Below are 19,037 nucleotides of genomic sequence, written 5' to 3'. Positions count from 1 at the left end.
TGCTGTAACTTGAGCTGCTGATTTGGAATGAAATCTTGGCAAGTTTGAATTTCTTCAGCAAAGTCAGCTGAAATGTGCAACTGCATTAAGGGTGTCTGAATTCATGTCAGACCTTAAATGTAAGGAAAAATAAATCCCAAACTTGTGAGGAAAAACTATGCTCAAGAACAGGTGAACACAGTTAACAAGATCTTAACTTCTTAAACCTACATGAAAAGCAGCTGCTTAGTTGTGTTGGCTATTAGTGGTATACAAGCCTTAGGGAATTACTGTGGAAATGGGAGGAGGGCAGGTTCCAGTCTGTAAAAGGTTATAGTGTCTCAAACAGTCCAGTTTCTTCACGTGGTTAATGGTTTGCTTAGGTTTGTTTTTCCTTGTTATGACGCTTTAATTTCTGCTTTTGGATAAACTTCCTGTGTATTGAAGTTTCTCAGTTTTGCAGTTGATAGTTTCAGTACTACTTAGTCTGTTTCGCTCTGTCACGAGGATAAACGAGATCTGTGCAATGAGGCCAAAGCTCAACCACAGAAAAGGGGCATAGATGTCTGGAGAATGTATTGTGTCTTAGCTGTTGGGTTTTTTTAAGCCTGCCTTTTTTGTGTATTACCTGCTAACCAATATGGGATGATTAGAAATTTTAGATATCTGTAAACCTTGTTGAGGAAGCAAAGGCCGTGTGCTTGCTAATTCTGTCAGCTGCTGCCTTCTCCCACAGCTTGGATGGGTTTCAGCTATTTTGGGGTTTCTTGCCACAGCTTTCTTTAAGATTAGGGGAGGGAGCTTCGATTGTGCTTGCTTTTTTAAAAAGCATGAGCTCTGCCATGACTTTTTTTCCATATTCGTAAGATTTTAATATTTCTCTCTTGGCAATCAGTAAGCTGCTTGGTATTTTACCTTTTTTAACCTTTTGTTTGCTTTGTCAGTTGTATCTATAGAGATTGCATTTCCCATAACCAAAAGAGCTGAGTAAGTTGTCATTTGGTAATTGTTAAAGCTGTGTTGGGTATCTTTGGGAAGATGATGTATGAAGCCTTTACTCTTCTTATGTAAGGAATGAGACAGCTTATTGTACTGTACAGCTCTAAAAACATCCCTAAACAAACAAAAGATGCCTCCGGAGCATTGACTTCTTTGCTAGCTTGCATACCATTTCTTGAAGTGAACTAGCTTGAGTCCTTCCAGTGTCGAATAAACATGCTGCAGTTAGCACCGTAAGATAGTTGGAAGCTGCTTTTTGTTCTGTGGGCTAAACAGCACTGCATCTCCTGCTTTGTGTTGCTCAAGTTTCCAGTTGTCTTAGGTGAGTGTTGGCAGTGGACACAGAATGCATTCTGGAAATTCTAGTCTGTGACTTCTCTCTGTCTTCTGTGTTGCATTCAGCAGCTTGGGCTTTCATTCACTTTCTTCAAAGCAGTGAGTCCTAAAAACTAATACGTAGGCTGAAACTTCAGCTTTGGCATATGCTGTATGGGGTTTTTTTGCCTCTTTTTAGGAAGAGGAAAGAAAACGTCAAGAAGAAATGGAACGTCAACGGCGGGAGAGACGATATATCTTGCCTGATGAACCAGCAATCATTGTACATCCTAACTGGGCAGCAAAGAGTGGGAAGTTTGACTGTAGCATTATGTCTCTTAGTGTTCTTCTGGACTATAGATTAGAAGATAATAAAGAACATTCCTTTGAGGTAATTTAGCTCTGCTACTTACAGTTAGCCATTCTTGTTTCTTTTTAATTCTGTGTGATAACTGCAGTATTCTTAAATTGTAAAAGTTTATGATAGCATGGCAAAATAAAACTTATTTAAGTTACTTCGAACAATACCTAGAAAAAATTGTCCAGTCTTTTGTACATGGTTCACAATAGCAGTATAATCACTGTATGATATCCAGAAGAAATGCGCAGGTTTTCAGGTACGGAACTGAGTTTATAATTTATACATCTAGTCTAGGTCCTAAACTACTGCAGCACAGGAGAGAAGCATTTTTATAAAGTTGTTTAAGGTTTCCATATTCAATGCAGATAGTAAGAAATCTGACACTACATAAAATTCTGACATGGTGAAAGTTGGTAAGGTAGCACCTCATAGCTATTTAATCATAAGTGTACAAACTTTTAATATATACTTTAACACTTTTTTTCAGTTCTCTTTTCATTCTTTATGTGCAGGTATCATTGTTTGCAGAACTCTTCAATGAAATGCTTCAGAGAGATTTTGGTGTCAGAATTTACAAAGCACTGATTTCTCTCCCAGAGAGGGAGGACAAAAAAGACAAAAAAAGCAAAAAAGATGAGAGAAAAGAAAAAAAAGAAGAAAAAGATGATGAAACAGATGATCCAAAACCTAAGAGGAGAAAATCTGGAGATGATAAAGACAAAAAAGAAGACAGAGACGAAAAGAAGGTCTGCAGCTAGCTCATATGAAGTACTGTCCTGTCTGGATCAGTATTAAACTGCTTCTATTTGAATTTTACTTTATTGGTTTTGAAAACTCAGATCTTGTAGTGTTACTTAATTGATTTGACTTGTTGATCTATTTAAATGCTTCAGTCATAGTCAGGAATTTTAAAATTTTACAGGTGTATTGGGGGTATTTTAACATTCAGCTATATCCCATAGATGTGTATTTAGTTTTTTAAGTGACTAAGAACGTACGCAAATTTTGACTGAAAGGTAGTGAGGTTTTTACTTTCCTGGTTTTTAGTTCTGACTGGATAAATTTTTAGGAACTTGTGTTACAGAGGGAAGATAAAAGGAAAGATGATTCTAAAGATGAAGAAGAAACTGAAGATGACAATAATCAAGAAGAATATGATCCGATGGAGGCAGAAGATGCTGAAGATGAGGATGAAGGTATCTTGGATTATGAGTTTTGTGGCTTTCAGAAATTTTTGTTACTGCCACTGAATACGTTCTTTCAAGCTGGAGAATGCACTGGAAGTAGACAATTTAAAATTGCATTATTAGACTAATTTTATTTTAGTAATTCTCACCAGATCTACTTAAAATGTAAGTGCCTTTATGCTTGGCATTGTATGAACATAGTTATTATAAACTAGCTGTGGTGCTCAAAGCAAGGCATGCATATAGAAGTGGTTTTATTTTTTTCAGAATGCAGACCACTCGCAACTCCCATTGAAGTCAGTAGGAGATGTGAGTATTCAGCACCTCTGAAAAACCAAGCCACTTTTAAGTGCCTAACTTCCTATTCCTCAGTTCTGAAATGTCATCCTGTTTTTATTAGGCCAGAATGTAGTGTGGGGTGCTCTTTACATGATGCTATGAGGAGTTGATTTCTGTTGGGGTGGAGTTGTGTTTGTCTGAAGAAACGGGGAAAGGGGCTGGGGAACTTTCCTGTCTCCAGGGAGCGGCAGTAGTCCTCTTTCCCTGCTCAGAGATTCAGAAAGGCATAAGACACGGCGTATGCTTTTTGGTTTGTACTTCTTCGGGGGTTTCGTTCTTTTGTGGAGAGTTTTTGCTAGTGATTTGGGTTTGAACTGCTTAGATACTGCAGTCCCAGCATTTTCTAACCAGCATTTTCAGTTGTTTTTTTGGCAGAGTACTGCACCAGCCTTAAAAAATTGGTGCTAATGTGTGGTTTCCAAAATAACTCTTACTTGCTTACAAGCCCTGGGCTTGTCTGTTCTGTACAAGTGGTGCTACTTCCCATAATCTGTCCTTGTGCCATTCCCAGTCAGTTGCTGAGAACAATCCAACATGCCATGGAGGTGCAGGAGAAAGCTATTGGTTCTCAGAAACGAGTTGGCAAAATTAGACAAGTGTTGTGATACATAGTTTTTTTCCAAAGTTTTCCTCACAAGAAAGGTGAGCTTAAAGCTGAACTTGGCACGTGATTCTCTGACCAAAGACTTGCACATAAGGTACAGAGCTGCATGCCATAATCCGTCCCTGCAGTTGTCATATTCCTCTTTCTCTCTTGATTTTAGATTTAGTTTTAGTTTTACTGTACTGTCGACCTTTAAACAAAAAACCTGAAGTTTGTAATTCACGTCTAATAAGCGATGTGATCTGTAACTTCTTGGAGAGTCTAAATCATAGCATGAGTAATATGTCACTCAGACATGAGTATAAACACATGCTTTTAATTATATAATTGATATGTTTTTTATGATCTAAAATACTTGAGAGTAAATAGTACTGATTTTGTCCTAAGAGGAATAACTATAGCTGAATGCAGACTCTGCCAAGCCTCGTTAGGGAGAATTGTAATTTTCTGCACACCACTTAAATAGATGGTGATGTTGGTGGAACTCATTTTGGCCTAGTTTAGCATTTGTTTCAGCTCTTCTATCCTCTGTGTGTGAAAGAAACACGGGGGGGAAAAAAATGACAAATGGCTTATGTTAAAATAAGATCAGAGAAAAATAGAAATTTAACAGGACTCACTTAAATGCCTTTTTTATTTTTACTTTTCAGGGAAATATATTAATTTCCGATATCTGGGGGTTTATGTGAACTTTTTTTAATGAACATATGTATTTTGAGATAACGGTTATAGAATTCTTTGCTGTGGGTATGTTGAATTTTCTTTCTGTTTTACAGACCGGGATGAAGAGGAAATGAACAAACGGGAGGACAGAAGAGAGGGAAATAGGCATTGTAAAGAGAGGTCATCTAAAGATAAAGTAATTAACATCTTTCTTAACAACTACATAGAACCTTGCTAGAGGTGTCCTAATTAGAGCCTAACTTTATTTTTATTGTAAGACCTATTTGTACTCCTTGATTCCTTTAGCACTTCTGGACTGAAACATTAAGTGTACATAGAAGTTAGGGAACATGTCACAGCTTTGGGTAAGGTGCTTACAACCTACTTTCACTTAGGTTTTGAAGTTCATTGGGTGAAAACTGTTGGAAAAACTTTCTTATATGAGATACTGATCTATCCGAAAGATGTAAGGACTAACGCTGTATGTGCACATAAGAGGCAGCAGATGTAATTATTTTATCCATTATTTTCAACTGCTGTGTTCTTACAGAAGAAAAGCAGAAGCTTAGCTTGATTGATAAACTGGCTTCTCAGTTGTGAAGCTTGGAATCATTATGTGATGTTTTTACATCTCTCTGCAGGAAAATGGATGCTTTTTGTGTCATGAGGCCAATAGCTTGTCTTCACAGTTCAGATTAAGGGACAGCATAAGTTTGATTTGTTACGCTTAAACTTTCTTTATAAATGCAAGAATAGAAGAAGTTTCAGATTCTCTTTTTTTTTTCTTCAAGGAAAAATAGGAGACGTAGAAATAAAGGAAAAACGCAGTCTGCAGCACCACTATAGCTGTGAGAGCTGGTTGCTCATTCATTACATGTTTGTGGGGATTTCACCTTGAAAACAGCTGTTCAGTAAAATATATGATTGAGAGAAGGGATGTTTACTATTATTTGTTTAATTAGGTTAATGCTTCAAATTTTTTGACATATTAGCATTAACAAAAACAAGACTGTCCATTGTGCTGTAATTCTTTTAAATATTTGAAAGATTACTAGTCCTAAATAGCTTGCTTATATTTGAGATCGGTAGGTAAATGCTAGTTATATTAATCACTCAACTGAAAGTAACGATAAAATGAACGCAAGAGAACTTTTCTTAATTGAAAAGCTTATGTGTTTTTAGTAGATGATGGCAAAAAAATGATATTTTAACTTCCTAATAATCCCATAATTAATTTTCTGTAGGAGAAAGACAAGACACAGATGATAACTGTTAATAGGGATCTTCTGATGGCTTTTGTCTATTTTGATCAAAGTCATTGTGGATATCTTCTGGAGAAGGACATGGAGGAGATACTGTACACACTTGGACTACACCTGTCACGTGCTCAGGTCTTGTATAGTAATAGAAATCTCTTTGAAAATATTACAGGAATGCTGTAAGTGGGAGGAATATAGCTTAGCTTCTTAAGGCTGTTGCTATAACATACCTGATCCCTGATTTTTATGTAGCCGCTTCATATTTACAATTAAATACTAGTTTAATCTTTTGTAAATTGTCTTGGAATGAAAAAGTGAAGTTTGCAACTCTTAATATGCCCATATTCATAGAATGGTTTGGCTTGGAAGGGACCTTAAAGATCACGTAGTTCCAAGCCACCTGCTGTGGGCAGGGACACCTTCCGCTAGACCAGGTTGCTCAAAGCCCCGTCCAGCCTGGCCTTGAACGCTGCCAGGGTTGGGGCATCCACAACTCCTCTGGGCATATGTGTATTGTATATGCATATTGCCTATGTAGCTTTTGTCTCAAAATGGTATCTTTTTTTTTTCCTAGCTTGTTTTCATTTTAAGCCCCAGTATGTTAAAGTTCAAAAAGCTGTGCAATTTCTCTAGGTTTTCCAAGTTAAAACATTCTTGTTTAGGTAATATAATGTCTGTGTGCTAAGTAACACCATGTTTCTTTCCATGTCTGTGTTTTAGGTCAAGAAGCTACTTAATAAAGTAGTGCTTAGAGAATCTTGCTTTTACAGAAGATTAACAGATACTTCTAAAGATGAGGAAAACCAAGAAGAGTCTGAAGAGCTACAGGAAGATATGTTAGGTGGTACTTTTCTTTATGCCACAAGCTTCCAGAGAATTGTTTCTGTGTGAATGATAATGAGAGTTCCGACATACTTGCTTTCTTGCAGAAATTAACTCAGGTCTGCAGGAAACCTGCCAGTTTGGAAAAGTAAATCTTGGGCAGTTCACAAATTAGAGTATTTCTGGCTTCCACCACATCTTGTTGCATCCATAGGATAAATCTTAATAACTTGGAACAGGAGGGAGGACAGAGGTTAATGTTGAATATTGATGAACAACATTTCTCATTCACAGCAGTTTTGCAGTCAGGAGGATCAGTGCTGTAGGTAGGTAGTAGAATAGAGCCTGATTTTTGAAGAGAAATTACTGCAGAAAGGAGGCATAGAAGACTGTCATGAAAGAGCATGCTCCTTTTTGGGGGGTAGGAATTGGGGTAAGAAGGGAGGAGAGAAATGAGGGATAGACCAGCAAACTTGAATGTATATTTATTCTTTCAGGAATTTATTCTTTCAAGAAGTTTTTGAGGTTAGTCAGTAGAACTAAAAAGTAACAGAATTATTATTTCCTAATGGTACTTAATCTAATGTAGGAAACAGATTACTGTTGCCATCACCTACTATAAAGCAAGAATCAAAAGCCATTGAAGAAAATGTTGGCCTCATTGTGTACAATGGAGCTATGGTGGATGTGGGGAGCCTTTTACAGAAGCTGGAGAAGAGTGAAAGAGTGCGGGCAGAGATAGAACAAAAGCTTCAGTTACTAGAAGAAAAAACAGGTGGGGCATTACTTTGAAGGTGGTACTTACATGGATGCAAGATGCTAAGAATTTTTAAGTGGTTAAACCAATTTAAGTAATATTTGTGATCTAAATTTCTTAGCTATTTGCTTACCATAAACTTCTGTTTTCTATTTTCCAAGACCTTCGAACTTGCACACCAGCTATTGTTGAGTACTATTGTCACCATGCTGTAATGCTTTTATCTTTTTTTATTCAAGTTGAATGCAAGACTTGCAAATGTAGTCAGGATTGAGTATTATCAAATGGTAACACAATTCCATTTTTAACGTTCTTTAAAAATGAGTAGTTATGGTGTTGGCATGTAAATGGAATATTAAGATGCAAAGTACACAGCACTGGAAGTGACTGACTTTTTTTTGTCCCCCCTAAGATGAGGATGAAAAGACCATACTACAACTGGAGAATTCTAACAAAAGTCTATCTGCGGAGCTCAAAGAAGTGAAAAAGGACCTTGGCCAACTGCAAGAAAATTTGAAGATCTCGGATGATAAAAATTTGCAATTTGAAGGTCAACTGAATAAGACAATCAAAAATTTAGCAACTGTTATGGATGAAATACAGAGTGTTCTTAAACAGGTTAGAATTGTTTAATTCCATTTTTTATTATTGTATGCAAGCTTCCTGTAGACTACATTATCAGAATAAAAACTTTAGAATAAGAAAGAATTTTCACATTAATTCAGGGCAGTAGTATCTTAACATATAGAAGATGCTCAATGCAGTACTGATTATTTAAAGATAACAAATAACATGTATTTTTTCTAAGCTTGAATCTTTAGTTCTTGAACTAAATGTTTTTTTTAAATGTGTAAATATTAATACAAATCTCAAAACATCTTAATGTTTTCCTGTCCTGACTTTGTCCATCCCCAGCAGTCCAAATCTGGTCTTCAGTTTGATCAGTTAGTAGTAATTTTTTAAGGCAGAACTTAAGTATTTCGATTTATGTGGGGGTGTTTCATTAAAATGAGTCTTAAGCAAAACGTGTAATGCTCCAGAGTATTTTTATCCCTGTACAGAAAGATACTTGCATATTCCCTAAGAATGCTGTGGGGGTCTGTTAAGTAAGGCTGAATAGAAGTAGGTTATGAAGGCTACTGAGTGGCAAACTGATACTATGAAGGGAGCCTTGCTTCTACTGCTGTCTACATTTATTTTTGAAAAGACAATATAGCATCTACAAAAGCTCTGAAAACAAAACAAACCCACAAACAAAAAAAAAAACCCTAGGAAACTTGACAAATACTAAACTTCTTTTCCCCCTTGTAGGATACACGTGATGCATTATGTAAGTCACTGTATCTTATTAAACTGGCGGTACCTTGCAGCCGTCTGTCATCAGTATCTTTGTGCAGTCCTGTGCTTCGCTGCATGTTGTAGACCTGCTACTCCACCAGAACCAGCAGCTGAAGGCACTGCAATAACCCTCTTTTGCCGTGCTCTTAGCTCAGTTAAATAACCTTGCTCATTCTGTCTGGTATTTTTGAGATGAAAATGTCTCCCAAGCCTAGTGTTTTCAGATGGCTTTGACAAATATAAGTATTTTATTATGTTAGAACTGTTAGAAATGATTATGCTAGAAATTACTATTCTAATCTAATGCATTTTGCAAAAACTGTTTTCACATGCTCTTTTAAAAAGAAAAAAAAAAAACACCAACAATGAACCAACAGGGGGAAAAAAACCCCAAACCAAAAAAGCCCAACAACCCCCAAACCTTTAGACTATAAAGTGAAGCTTACGGGGATGTTTTTTGTGCTTCTCTTCAGAAGTGCTATGGTCACATTTAATTTCTGCCCCCTCTTTTTCAGGAAGATACTGGAAATGTGAATTGGTTATAACTAAACTGAGTAAGATAGCAGTTCACATAGTATTTAAAGTTGACACCAGTGTCTTTGTCTCATGCTGCTTTACAGTCCGCATGAGAAATACCACTTCTAGAATTCATGTTATGCTCTCCCTTTTTTCTTTTAAAGGATATTGTGAAGAACGAAGATAAAGATCAGAAATCCAAAGAAAATGGAGCCAATGTATGATAAAACTGCTGCTGTTTAGAAGAATGGTGTTACATAATGTAATATAAATCATGATACCAGAATGTATGGGAAGTGATGCATGTTTGATTTTAGTAGTATAAATATCTTAGTTCCAAAAGATGTATAAAGTTTTATGAATGTGAGTGTCTGCTTCTGAAGATTGCTTGTAATTCTTAGCATTCAATTTGAGACACTCCTCGAGTGAAAATAATTTTGCATTGCAAAATGTTTTAGGATGAACTTTGTTATAGTTTTAACCCTAATAAAGTTCATCGACGTAATGAACAGTAGCAAGTATTTAATTACCAAATGTTTTTCATTAAAGTCTAGTGAAATCAAAATTTTCATTATTTATAGAATTGCCATTTTTAGGTTTTTATTTTTATTTCGGTCTAATTAGCCTTTTTAAATTCAAACATAAATCACAAAATAGCATGCTGCTTAATTTTTTGCAAGTAAAGATTTTTTTTTTTAAAAAAAAGCTTCTTGGATATTTTTTTTTACTTGTCACAACTTTCTTTTCCGTTCCAAATGTAACTTCCTTCCCCAAAGCTGCTTGTATTAAAGCCTCACAATATACAGTAGTTCAGATGAGTTAAGAAAGCAATAGAAACCTACCAAAATACTGGTAGGGTTGTGAGATTTATATGGAAATACACGGGCCTGTTTTAAATGTATGTCATTTGTGTTCCTTTAATTGTTCTTATCTTTGGATTAATATATATGCTCCTTTTTTAATAATAAATGCAGTGTATTAAAATGTATGGTTGGATACCAGGCCAGTAGATGTCAGAATAACACCTCACATGGAGAAAAAGCAACCATTGTAAGCCACCTTTAATTAAATTTGGACTTCTTTCTTGATACATGTAATTACTTCAAAGACTTTAGTCCAACAAAAGAATGGATACACAAGTATCAGTAGTCCATGTTATAATTACTAAGGAGCAGGACACAACGTGGTTTGCTGAGAGTGGGTAAGATTGCCCTCTGTGTTCACAAATCACGAGAGAGCTAAACTTAAAAGTTGATGTGGCATCATTGTCAAAGGCAACTTATTCAAATAATGTGAAATATGAACAATTGTATTTTGGTGCAATTTCGAGGAAAATTAAGGGGTTTGAAGGTTGGGACAGAAGTGTTTTCTTACAGAAATGGTTAATTTTAGCAGACCTTTCATTTTTAGCCTAGATGTCCTAGGTAACTAAATACCTGTTAGAGTCCAAGTGCCATAATATGTATGAATAACCTACATGGAAACTCATGTAGCTTTACTGAGATACACATTAAAATGCCTGAATTTATGTTCAATAGAGTCTAAGCTGGTGCTTTTATCACTTACTTTTCTTGGCTCTTTTGGAGCTAGACAAGTAAAATATCTTTTCATTAAAATAACATGCATAAGCTTCCCCCTCATTCATCTTGGTTGAGTCACTGTATAATATCTTAACTGTTCACACTAAAGTAGGAGGTACTACAAAACCACTAATTATTGCATATAAGTACACAGAAAATGCATGCTTTATGAATTGAGATAACATCTCATTAGAATGATTGAATGAGGATGGTGATAAATGAATCTTACGAAAAGCATTATCTGTGGTGTACAGATGGTGTTAACAAATTCTTTTGTAATCAAATTATATTTTTCACCTTTACCTTTGTACAGACTGTTGACAGCATGTTTTCATTTTTGATGTTGAGCACCGTTTATTTAAATGGACTTGAAAGGATTGCATTTAAAATACTTTGTTCATGAATTTTCATTAGTACGTATAAACATACAAGAAAATAATTCTAGAATTCAAGGTAACGTCTTTTTAGGCATACTGAAAGATCTGTTGAAATATTTTGCTGGGGTGTTTTTACCTTAAACTGCTGAGCTGAAAGCAGTTACTGCAACAAGCGGGCCTCATCTTGTGTTTCAGTGAGTGGCCCTGTGACATAGTTGCTAGAGTGATACAGATTTTTACAGTATTTAAGAAAAAAGTATTTGTTAGAATGAGTGTAAACTTTCTCTATATTGCTTTGATGTAATAGTGTTTCAGATACTATGTACAGTCTGCATTTATGTTCGAAAGGAAATTAAAAGGGTAAAGAGTAAAGGAAAAAAAAAAGGAAAAGTTTTACAACCTACACAGAGCTTTGCCGGTCTCCTGAAGCCCAACTAATCTGAGGAAGAATAGACACCTCTACAGAGTGTTTAAGTTGCTTTACCAAACAGCACAAGGTTCTGTATATACACAGCATCAGTGCTGGTTGTTAGCTAAAGTTTCTTGGCACTATTCCCAGAAATGCCACTAATTCTTAAGAAAATGGAATAGAGTATCAGTAATGGAGGTTTGGAGAAGCAATCTTCTGTCAGTTTTAATTTATGAACAATGCTTTTGCATCTCATGTCCACACTTCCCGCCTCATGGGCTTTCCACTTGTAAGTCTTTTCATTACCTATCAGTTGCTGGCAAAAGGCTGGTAAGAGTGAGCCTAAGCTGGGTCTTACTCTGATGCCTCAATGTCCAATTTGTTTGTAGTTGTAAAACCATCACAGATGCTCTCTGGAAAGTAGTAAATCTCAGACTGCCAGCAAGCCAGTAAATGGAATCTGATCTCAGTTTATAGATTATTTCCCCTCCCCTTTTGTGTTTTGTCTGGTATGGGGGAATTAATGCGTTAAACCCTTACAAGTGATATTCAGACTAGTGGATGTGTGTGAGTAAGGCTAGGAAGAAAATTCCAAATGATACATCTGCATGCAAAATGGTCTAGAATAAAGTAGACTCTCTTGAGGCCCCTTTGCTTTTGCTCTGTAATGAAAAGGCAGAAGTATATAGCTTCAATGCTACATAGCAACAGTGGCAAAGAGACCAATAGTGAATTTTTGCCAAAGTTTTCTGAAGTGTTAAGGATTGCATGCGGGATAATGGAGCTGCTTCCAGCACTGCTGCATGTTCTACCGTGATGAAGACGTGTAATGTTTTCTTGACTCACCCAGTGCTTTGATGCTTGTGCCTGTAGCGCCTGGGCACTGCTGCAAAATCACTTCCCAGTTGTTGCTCAGTTTATCTGGTGTCCGCTCAGCCTGGGGTGCCCTGAAGTATGCAACAGAGAAGTTTGAATTCTCTGTCTGGTGTCTGTGGGTTTCCACAGATCCAGCATTTAGAACTGAGTTGTTTCAGAATCTAACATTATGAAGCCTAGTCCTTTAACGTAACATTTTTTCAATGTTTAACTGCTTTGAAAGAGATTAATGGCTTTCAGTACATCTTTCTGCTGAGTAATGTACTGTGTGAATATCTGTTTGGACTTATGTAACACAGTTAACTTTTACTGATAATTTTATCAGGAATGTGCACAAAACATGTTTTTTCTCTTGCTTCTCTGTAATTCTTGTGTACCCGGGTCAGGTTCTTACCTTGAATGCATTTGTTCAGTGCAGTTTATATTTAAAATATAAAATAATTCACTTTGAGTGACTGAGTCTTATGGCCAGCAGTGGATTGCAGAATGTGTAGGTAGCACAGTCAGTACACTTACACTAATATTTTCCAGAAAGCAGAAATGGTTCAAGTAAAGGTTCAGCTGGGACTTGTATATTGCCATGTAATGTGATAATAAAAATGGCATAAATAATGGATACCTCTACTCAGCTATCAAAACTGCCAGTGTTTTCCCAACAAACTTTTATGTTTCTGCATACTGGGTCTCATTAGATGTATTGCACAAAAGTAGTTACAGTAAAAAGCTCTAATAACAAAATGCATTACTTCCAAGCAAAAATAATTTTTATTTTTTATTCATCCACTGTATAATCTGTGGCATCATGATACACAGTATAAATTCAGAGTTTTGGAACGCACCAAATACTGCCTGAAATCTTATGTCTTGTAATGTTTTAGCTGTGGTTAGGAACATTGCTTTTGAATTTCTAGATATCTGATACCTGAATTTGTATTGAAAACATGTGACACTGCAGTTGTATGCTGCTTTTGATCTCTTGTATCATGCTGGTTTTTTAAATTGTTGTTCTCTTTAACAAGTAGATTCTAACTTGTTTTGAGAATTCAGGTTGAGTACCTTACAGTACATGTAAGAACTAGTATCTTTTCAGCTGTGATTCAGTAATCATTCAAGCTGTTGTATCTAGCCCAATATTAGTTCAGTTCTCTTTCTTCTTCTCTCTAAAATGATAGCAGAATAGCAGTGCTGAGTAGATTTGTTTGTTGCATGCTGCAATTTGGTTTTTGGTGCTGGATTATGAGGTTAAACTACTAGAGTTTTTCTCTAGTTCCTGCAGTACTTCACTACACTCAGACCATTTACAGAGCATGTTAAGCCACAGGTGCATGTTGAAATACTTTCTTGATTGAACTTAAGGAAATCATTCAGTGAAGTCCTTCTGTTTAGAACTAATAGTCTTCCCTTCTGTATCTCCCCTACCTAGGCTGAGGAAGGAGCTTGCATCACTAGCTTTTATTCTTGCTAATAACTTCGTCTGCAGCATCAAGGCATGTTCATGTGAACTTCCCATAGGCAAGCAATCTCCCAGCATAGTGAGGTCTGACCGTTTCTTTGTGGGAGGCAAGTGATATGGTCCATGTGGTGCCTCTAAAAGTCCTTTCTCTCATATGCTCTAGGATCTTCCACCTCAGCAGATACTGGACTGTTGTAGTTATTTTTTGGAACAAGTAGGTAACAATAGTACTGTGAGGGGGCTCTGAATATTTGGAGAAAGTACTTGAGCTGGATTTCAGCCAAGACAACAGGTTCCCAAAGACACATGTTTTGTTGGGAAATTGATTCCTAGGTTATTTGCTCTCAGTCTAGTGAGGGGCATAAGTGTTGACTGAATCATTGTTCGTATTCCTTCATGAACAAACAGCTGGTTAGAGAGGAGGAGTGGAGAGGAGGAACACTGCAGAGAATCCCAGCCTGAACTTTCCCCACTCTGCTTTTCAGCAAATATTTTTGGAGTACTAATTTGCTTTATTACTTGCTTGCAACCTTTTTAGTGGTATAGAGAAGGATTTGTTTTGAGTGCGAGTTGTTTTTTTTCCCTGTATGGCTTAATTCTTTTTGGTCTTCCTGACACAGGGTCATCCGGTTACATTCCTGTTTTGTCATGCAAGGGGCAGAAACAGCTGGGGAACAGCAACCTTCATTTTTGGTCCCTTTTTAGCAGGGCTGGATGGTAGCCAGCAGATCTGCATACAAAAAAGCAGGAATTGCTGCCACATGTTATGTCATAGAAATGAACGAAGATTAAAGTACCTTGTAATGCTGGTCTCAAAAAAACCACTTGTTTTGCAGACCAACCTCATTTACTGTAAAATAGTCCATTGCATGTGTGCAGAGGAAAAGTTAAAGTAGGCAATTTTCACTGTAAGTATAACGTACGTGCAGCTTGGGAAGATGGGTTGTTACATTTCCAGCTTGGCTCTAATAAGAAATGAGAGAATTTTGGAAGTTATCTTAAACATCTGGAAAGACTCATCTGTTTCACAAGAGTTAGTCTAGGTGTCCCGTAAGAGACTTTCCTTTTCAACTTGTCTCCTGATGCCTTGTTTTATCAAAATACTATTCAAGCAAATTAAGTACTTCTATTAAGTACATCACATTAAACATAACTGTTAGAACATTCATGTTACAAGTTGTAAAGTCTTGGGGAAGGGTTTCTAAATGCAACTTGAGAGTATTCTTAAAACATTTGTTTACAGAGAAAAGCTTATTCTTTTCAAGTATCTCATCTGACATAAGCAAGCCATGTATGATGTGACTAAACAGATGAAAATGAGGATTAGCTGCTTACCAATATTGAACCTGATTTTCTGCCTTGGTGTCTTTCCTGAAATTAAGCTAATGACCTCTTACTTTTTTGGGGGAGTGGGGGTATCGTCATTATACTGAGGAGAGGAAAAATAGATGCCCTTTAGTACTGGGACACATGGGTGGCAGTACATCTATAAATCCTCTGATTATGCATGGGATCCAGTAATACGCTTGCAAGGAATGTGCAGTCAGCATTTTCAGTCTTGTGATTTGGGCATCTTGTGATTTGGGCATGTAATGATGGACAGTACAAAAGGGGACTTGGGGGAGTAATACTATGTACAATAGCTGTGATCCATGAACAAAAGCAGTTGTATAGTGTGACTTTTGGGTAGCAGGGGCTCAGCATAGGTAGGATTGATAAGAGATGGCTGTGCAGATATTCTGAGCAGTTAATTCATTCTGATATCTACTTCATGCTTGAAGTTTAAAGAGGAGGAAAATTAATTCATTTTAGGTCCTTTTTTCAATGAAGACAGTTTGAAAAAAGATTTTTCAAATGTAACCTTCAATTTAAGAACCTATGCAAATTCCCTAAAGAACGCACTGAATCGGACACAAAATTGCTCTGTGAGCACCAGGTTCCAAAGCGAGGAGTGCCCTTATCTTGTCTGTCAAGGATTTTCCACAGTGAATGAGAGGATGCACTCTCTAGCTTTGCAGAATAGGAATGAACTGCGCACGTAACATGTAAAAACCGTGCAGAGTAGCGCTAAAGCGTGGCCTGTGAGCCTTTTGCACCGGTGCCTCCCCTGCCTGCTCCGCCAGGGCCTCACTTCATGAAAGCGTCATCTGAGACAGGGCAAGAGCCCTGATCCAGGGGGAGGAAAACACGGGGGTGGGGTTGGGAGAGGGAGTCTTTTGAATGTGAAATACAGGCAGGTTCCTCCAGCCCAGAGTGGGATTTTCTGCAGAGAGAGTGCCCTACCCTGGAGCAGCAGGGACAGGAGGGGAGAGCTGGGGCAAGGCTGACCAGTGGCAGCAGCACATAGCCAGTGCTGGAGCCCTCCAGTGCCACTGAATTTATTTGCTCTCATCTTGACTATTTCTTCCTTTGCTGCCTGCCTGTGTGATCCCGATGGTGAGATCCTCTCTCTTTTGCAGAGCTGCTGGTTGATTCAAGCAGGGTAGCCTGAGCTGCCATCAGAAGCTTTATCAGCTGGAAGTACCAAACCCCTCTCACGGCAGGTTACTTCTGCCTGTGGCATTTTTTGTGATTAGCAGTATCAGTGTAAATCCTGGCAGGCAAAAATCCTGCAGCCGGGCTGGCGGAAAAGCAGAGAGCAAGCAGGGCATCACCACCACAGTTTTATCCAGAGGCACAGCCTCCCTGTCAGTACAGACACTGGGAAAACTGGGTTTCAACTGCTGGTAGTCTGGTTTGAAGTCAAGTTAGTGGTGACCCAGTGAGTCGTTGCAATGTAGACATGGGCACTCAGTATTTAGGAAAAATGTGATGGGAAGCAGATGTGCTGGTTGGTTTCAGTGTTTTGTTGTGGGTAATGTGTTTCCTGGAGGAGGTGACTGGATATAATGTGTCCAGAGACTGATACTGCAATGAACTGGAAGATGCATTCATAACCAGTGGAAGACTAAATTATTCATTCATCATGAACGTTTTTAGACAAAGGATGATGCGTAGAAAGAAACGCTGAGGCTGGATGTTATGGATTGACTCAGCACAAAGATTTCTCTGAGAAAGAGCTGCAGAACAAGCTGCCACCGGAGAAGGTAAAGGTGGAGGGCAGACAGCACCATGGGTGGGGTAACTGCTGCCCGGGAGGGAAGGCACTTTGCTACCTAATGCAGACATGATGCTCTGAAGTCAGCAGCTGCTTTTAGTCTCAATTCCTCTGGAAATATTGACCAAAATAAAAAAAAAAAAAACCACAACCTACAAAGTGATCTGTTAAATCCTTTCTAAAAACGCATAAAAGTGAAATCGATGGAAGATCTAAGAAGAAATCAGACTCAGACACATTCAGGATGCTACCTTAAATATGTAGTTACTCACATTAAAAATTTAGAAGACAAGAATTTTGCAGAAGATGACATATTGCAGCACTGCCTTGTTTCCCCCTTCATTTAAATTGAATTTATTAACTTTAATGGGATACACAGAGAAGATGCTGTCAGATCTGGCAGTAGTAACAACGACAGCAAAACAACCTGAAGGGAAATTTATGAGTATTTTTAACTAGATCGTACTGGTAGATATTTAGCCATCTTTTCTGTTTGGTACCTGCAATTAATTCATATCCAATCAATTGTGCTAGTGACCTCTGCAGTCTAATGAGGCCAGGCGGCAATCAAGGGCTTAGTCTATACATAAAAGTACAGCTGCTGGATTACTGAGTGCTCTTAATGCAAGGCTGCCACGAAAAGTCCTCTGAAATGTTAGTGATTGCAGAATACACTAGCCAGCATGATAATTGTGGTTCACAAGCAGGGCAGATTACATTTCTGTTCCTGGTATTGACTGCTGCCTCACAGCTCTTCATTTTTTACTCAAGGCATTGGGTTTGGTCAGTAAATCGCTTTACTGTTTGCAATTCCTGGCAAGGGGGCAGACTTCGGTATGCTGGGGTCATTAATCCTTGAGTCTATCTTACCCTTGGTCCTGTGGGGCTTGTATCAGTTTGTCCTGTGGAGCATCCTGGAAGGCTGCTCTTTTCTGACTGACCTTTAGCAGAAGGAGACAATACCATGGCACTTCCGTAGTTCTTGCAAATTTCTGTGTGGTTTTGACATGGTTAATTAGGATTGCTCTCTGTTGAGGCTGATTACAGGAGATACCAAGTTCTAATTACTGACCATAATGCAGGTAAGTGATAAGTGTGTAGTCCTTGCTTCATGTCAGCTCAGATGTCTGCTTTAACCTTTTGATGTGAACCGCTTGTGCTTTAACTTTCCCAAAACTAAAGGATCGGAAGCATTAGCAGCCAAACCAGGAATGCTGCTAACAAAGACCAAGTAGAAGATGCTGAAGTGAAGACTTACAGCTGTTCAAACCCATATTAACTGCTAGGTACTTGGTGAAGTGCAGACAAATCCCTTTTCAGTTGGATTTCCAAAGGTTAGTAAGGATTTTCATAGCTGTCATTATTTGAGAGGTTTATTGTTGTTTTTCCCTGAGTGTAGCTCTGTAACCCTCTCTGTCCTGGGATGAATTATAGTTTGTTAAAAGTACGTTTTACCTCAGGCAGAACTGGATATAATTAGGTCACAAAAGCTTTTTGTTGAAGCTAACTAGCAGTTCTTTGAGTAAAAGTGCAGTTTTGAATTCTGTCTCGAAGCAAGAAATTTGTCAACTTTTGGAAGACTTGAGGAATTCTTAATGTTCTATTTCAACATTTTTAATAGGAAAATTTCTGATGTCTAGCCTGTGTTGCCCTTGGCCAGGTCAACCTCTTCATGCTTCTCTTAACACTGGCTTTAGCTTAAATCATATAGTTTATTTTTTATTCTACTTCTGGTATTTACCCTTCTTTCCCAATAATTTGTACAGAATAGCCACTCCCTGTTGCAGCCCCATTTTCTGACTAGAAAATTGATCTCTTAATGCAGTCTCATTTCTCAGGCACTCTGGTAACTTTACTAAATTGGTAACATCTGCTTCAGCATGAGTTCATCTTCCGTGATCACAAGTAGCCTGCTGACCTCTTGACTCTTAATCTAGGTGAGGTATTATAAGGAAGAACAATGTTTTACTTACTAGTCTCCAGCTAAAAAGCAGTAATATCTCTAGGTATGTTGGGAATGGTTCTCTCTTACTTTAGTTAAGTTTTATATCACTGGTGAATATTGATATGTTACTTGCCGGTCTCCTGGGGATGATATAGAGAGTC

General features: G+C 37.7%; 1 protein-coding gene across 4 annotated transcripts in view; it reads left to right on the top strand.

Moving 5' to 3' along the window:
• Positions 1 to 10,127, top strand: part of CCAR1 (cell division cycle and apoptosis regulator 1) — a 28,447-nt gene extending 18,320 nt beyond the window's left edge. For 2 of the 4 annotated variants that reach the window (XM_059821013.1, XM_059821012.1), the window contains 10 exons: positions 1,493 to 1,684; positions 2,167 to 2,400; positions 2,739 to 2,850; positions 3,109 to 3,150; positions 4,561 to 4,643; positions 5,692 to 5,838; positions 6,427 to 6,547; positions 7,118 to 7,303; positions 7,698 to 7,903; positions 9,304 to 10,127. In XM_059821013.1, coding sequence (XP_059676996.1) covers positions 1,493 to 1,684; positions 2,167 to 2,400; positions 2,739 to 2,850; positions 3,109 to 3,150; positions 4,561 to 4,643; positions 5,692 to 5,838; positions 6,427 to 6,547; positions 7,118 to 7,303; positions 7,698 to 7,903; positions 9,304 to 9,363 — 1,383 coding nt within the window. In that variant the 3' untranslated portion in view covers positions 9,364 to 10,127. The remainder of the gene's footprint in view (positions 1 to 1,492; positions 1,685 to 2,166; positions 2,401 to 2,738; positions 2,851 to 3,108; positions 3,151 to 4,560; positions 4,644 to 5,691; positions 5,839 to 6,426; positions 6,548 to 7,117; positions 7,304 to 7,697; positions 7,904 to 9,303) is intronic. The other 2 variants (XM_009814955.2, XM_009814954.2) reach the window with 1 other exon arrangement.
• Positions 10,128 to 19,037: the final 8,910 nt, after the last annotated feature.

Source organism: Gavia stellata, chromosome 9, assembly GCF_030936135.1.
Source record: "Gavia stellata isolate bGavSte3 chromosome 9, bGavSte3.hap2, whole genome shotgun sequence".
In the NCBI taxonomy this organism is placed as follows: Eukaryota; Metazoa; Chordata; class Aves; order Gaviiformes; family Gaviidae; genus Gavia; species Gavia stellata.
The sequence above is the reverse complement of the archived record's forward strand: the minus strand, read 5'-3'. Positions and strand labels throughout refer to the sequence as shown.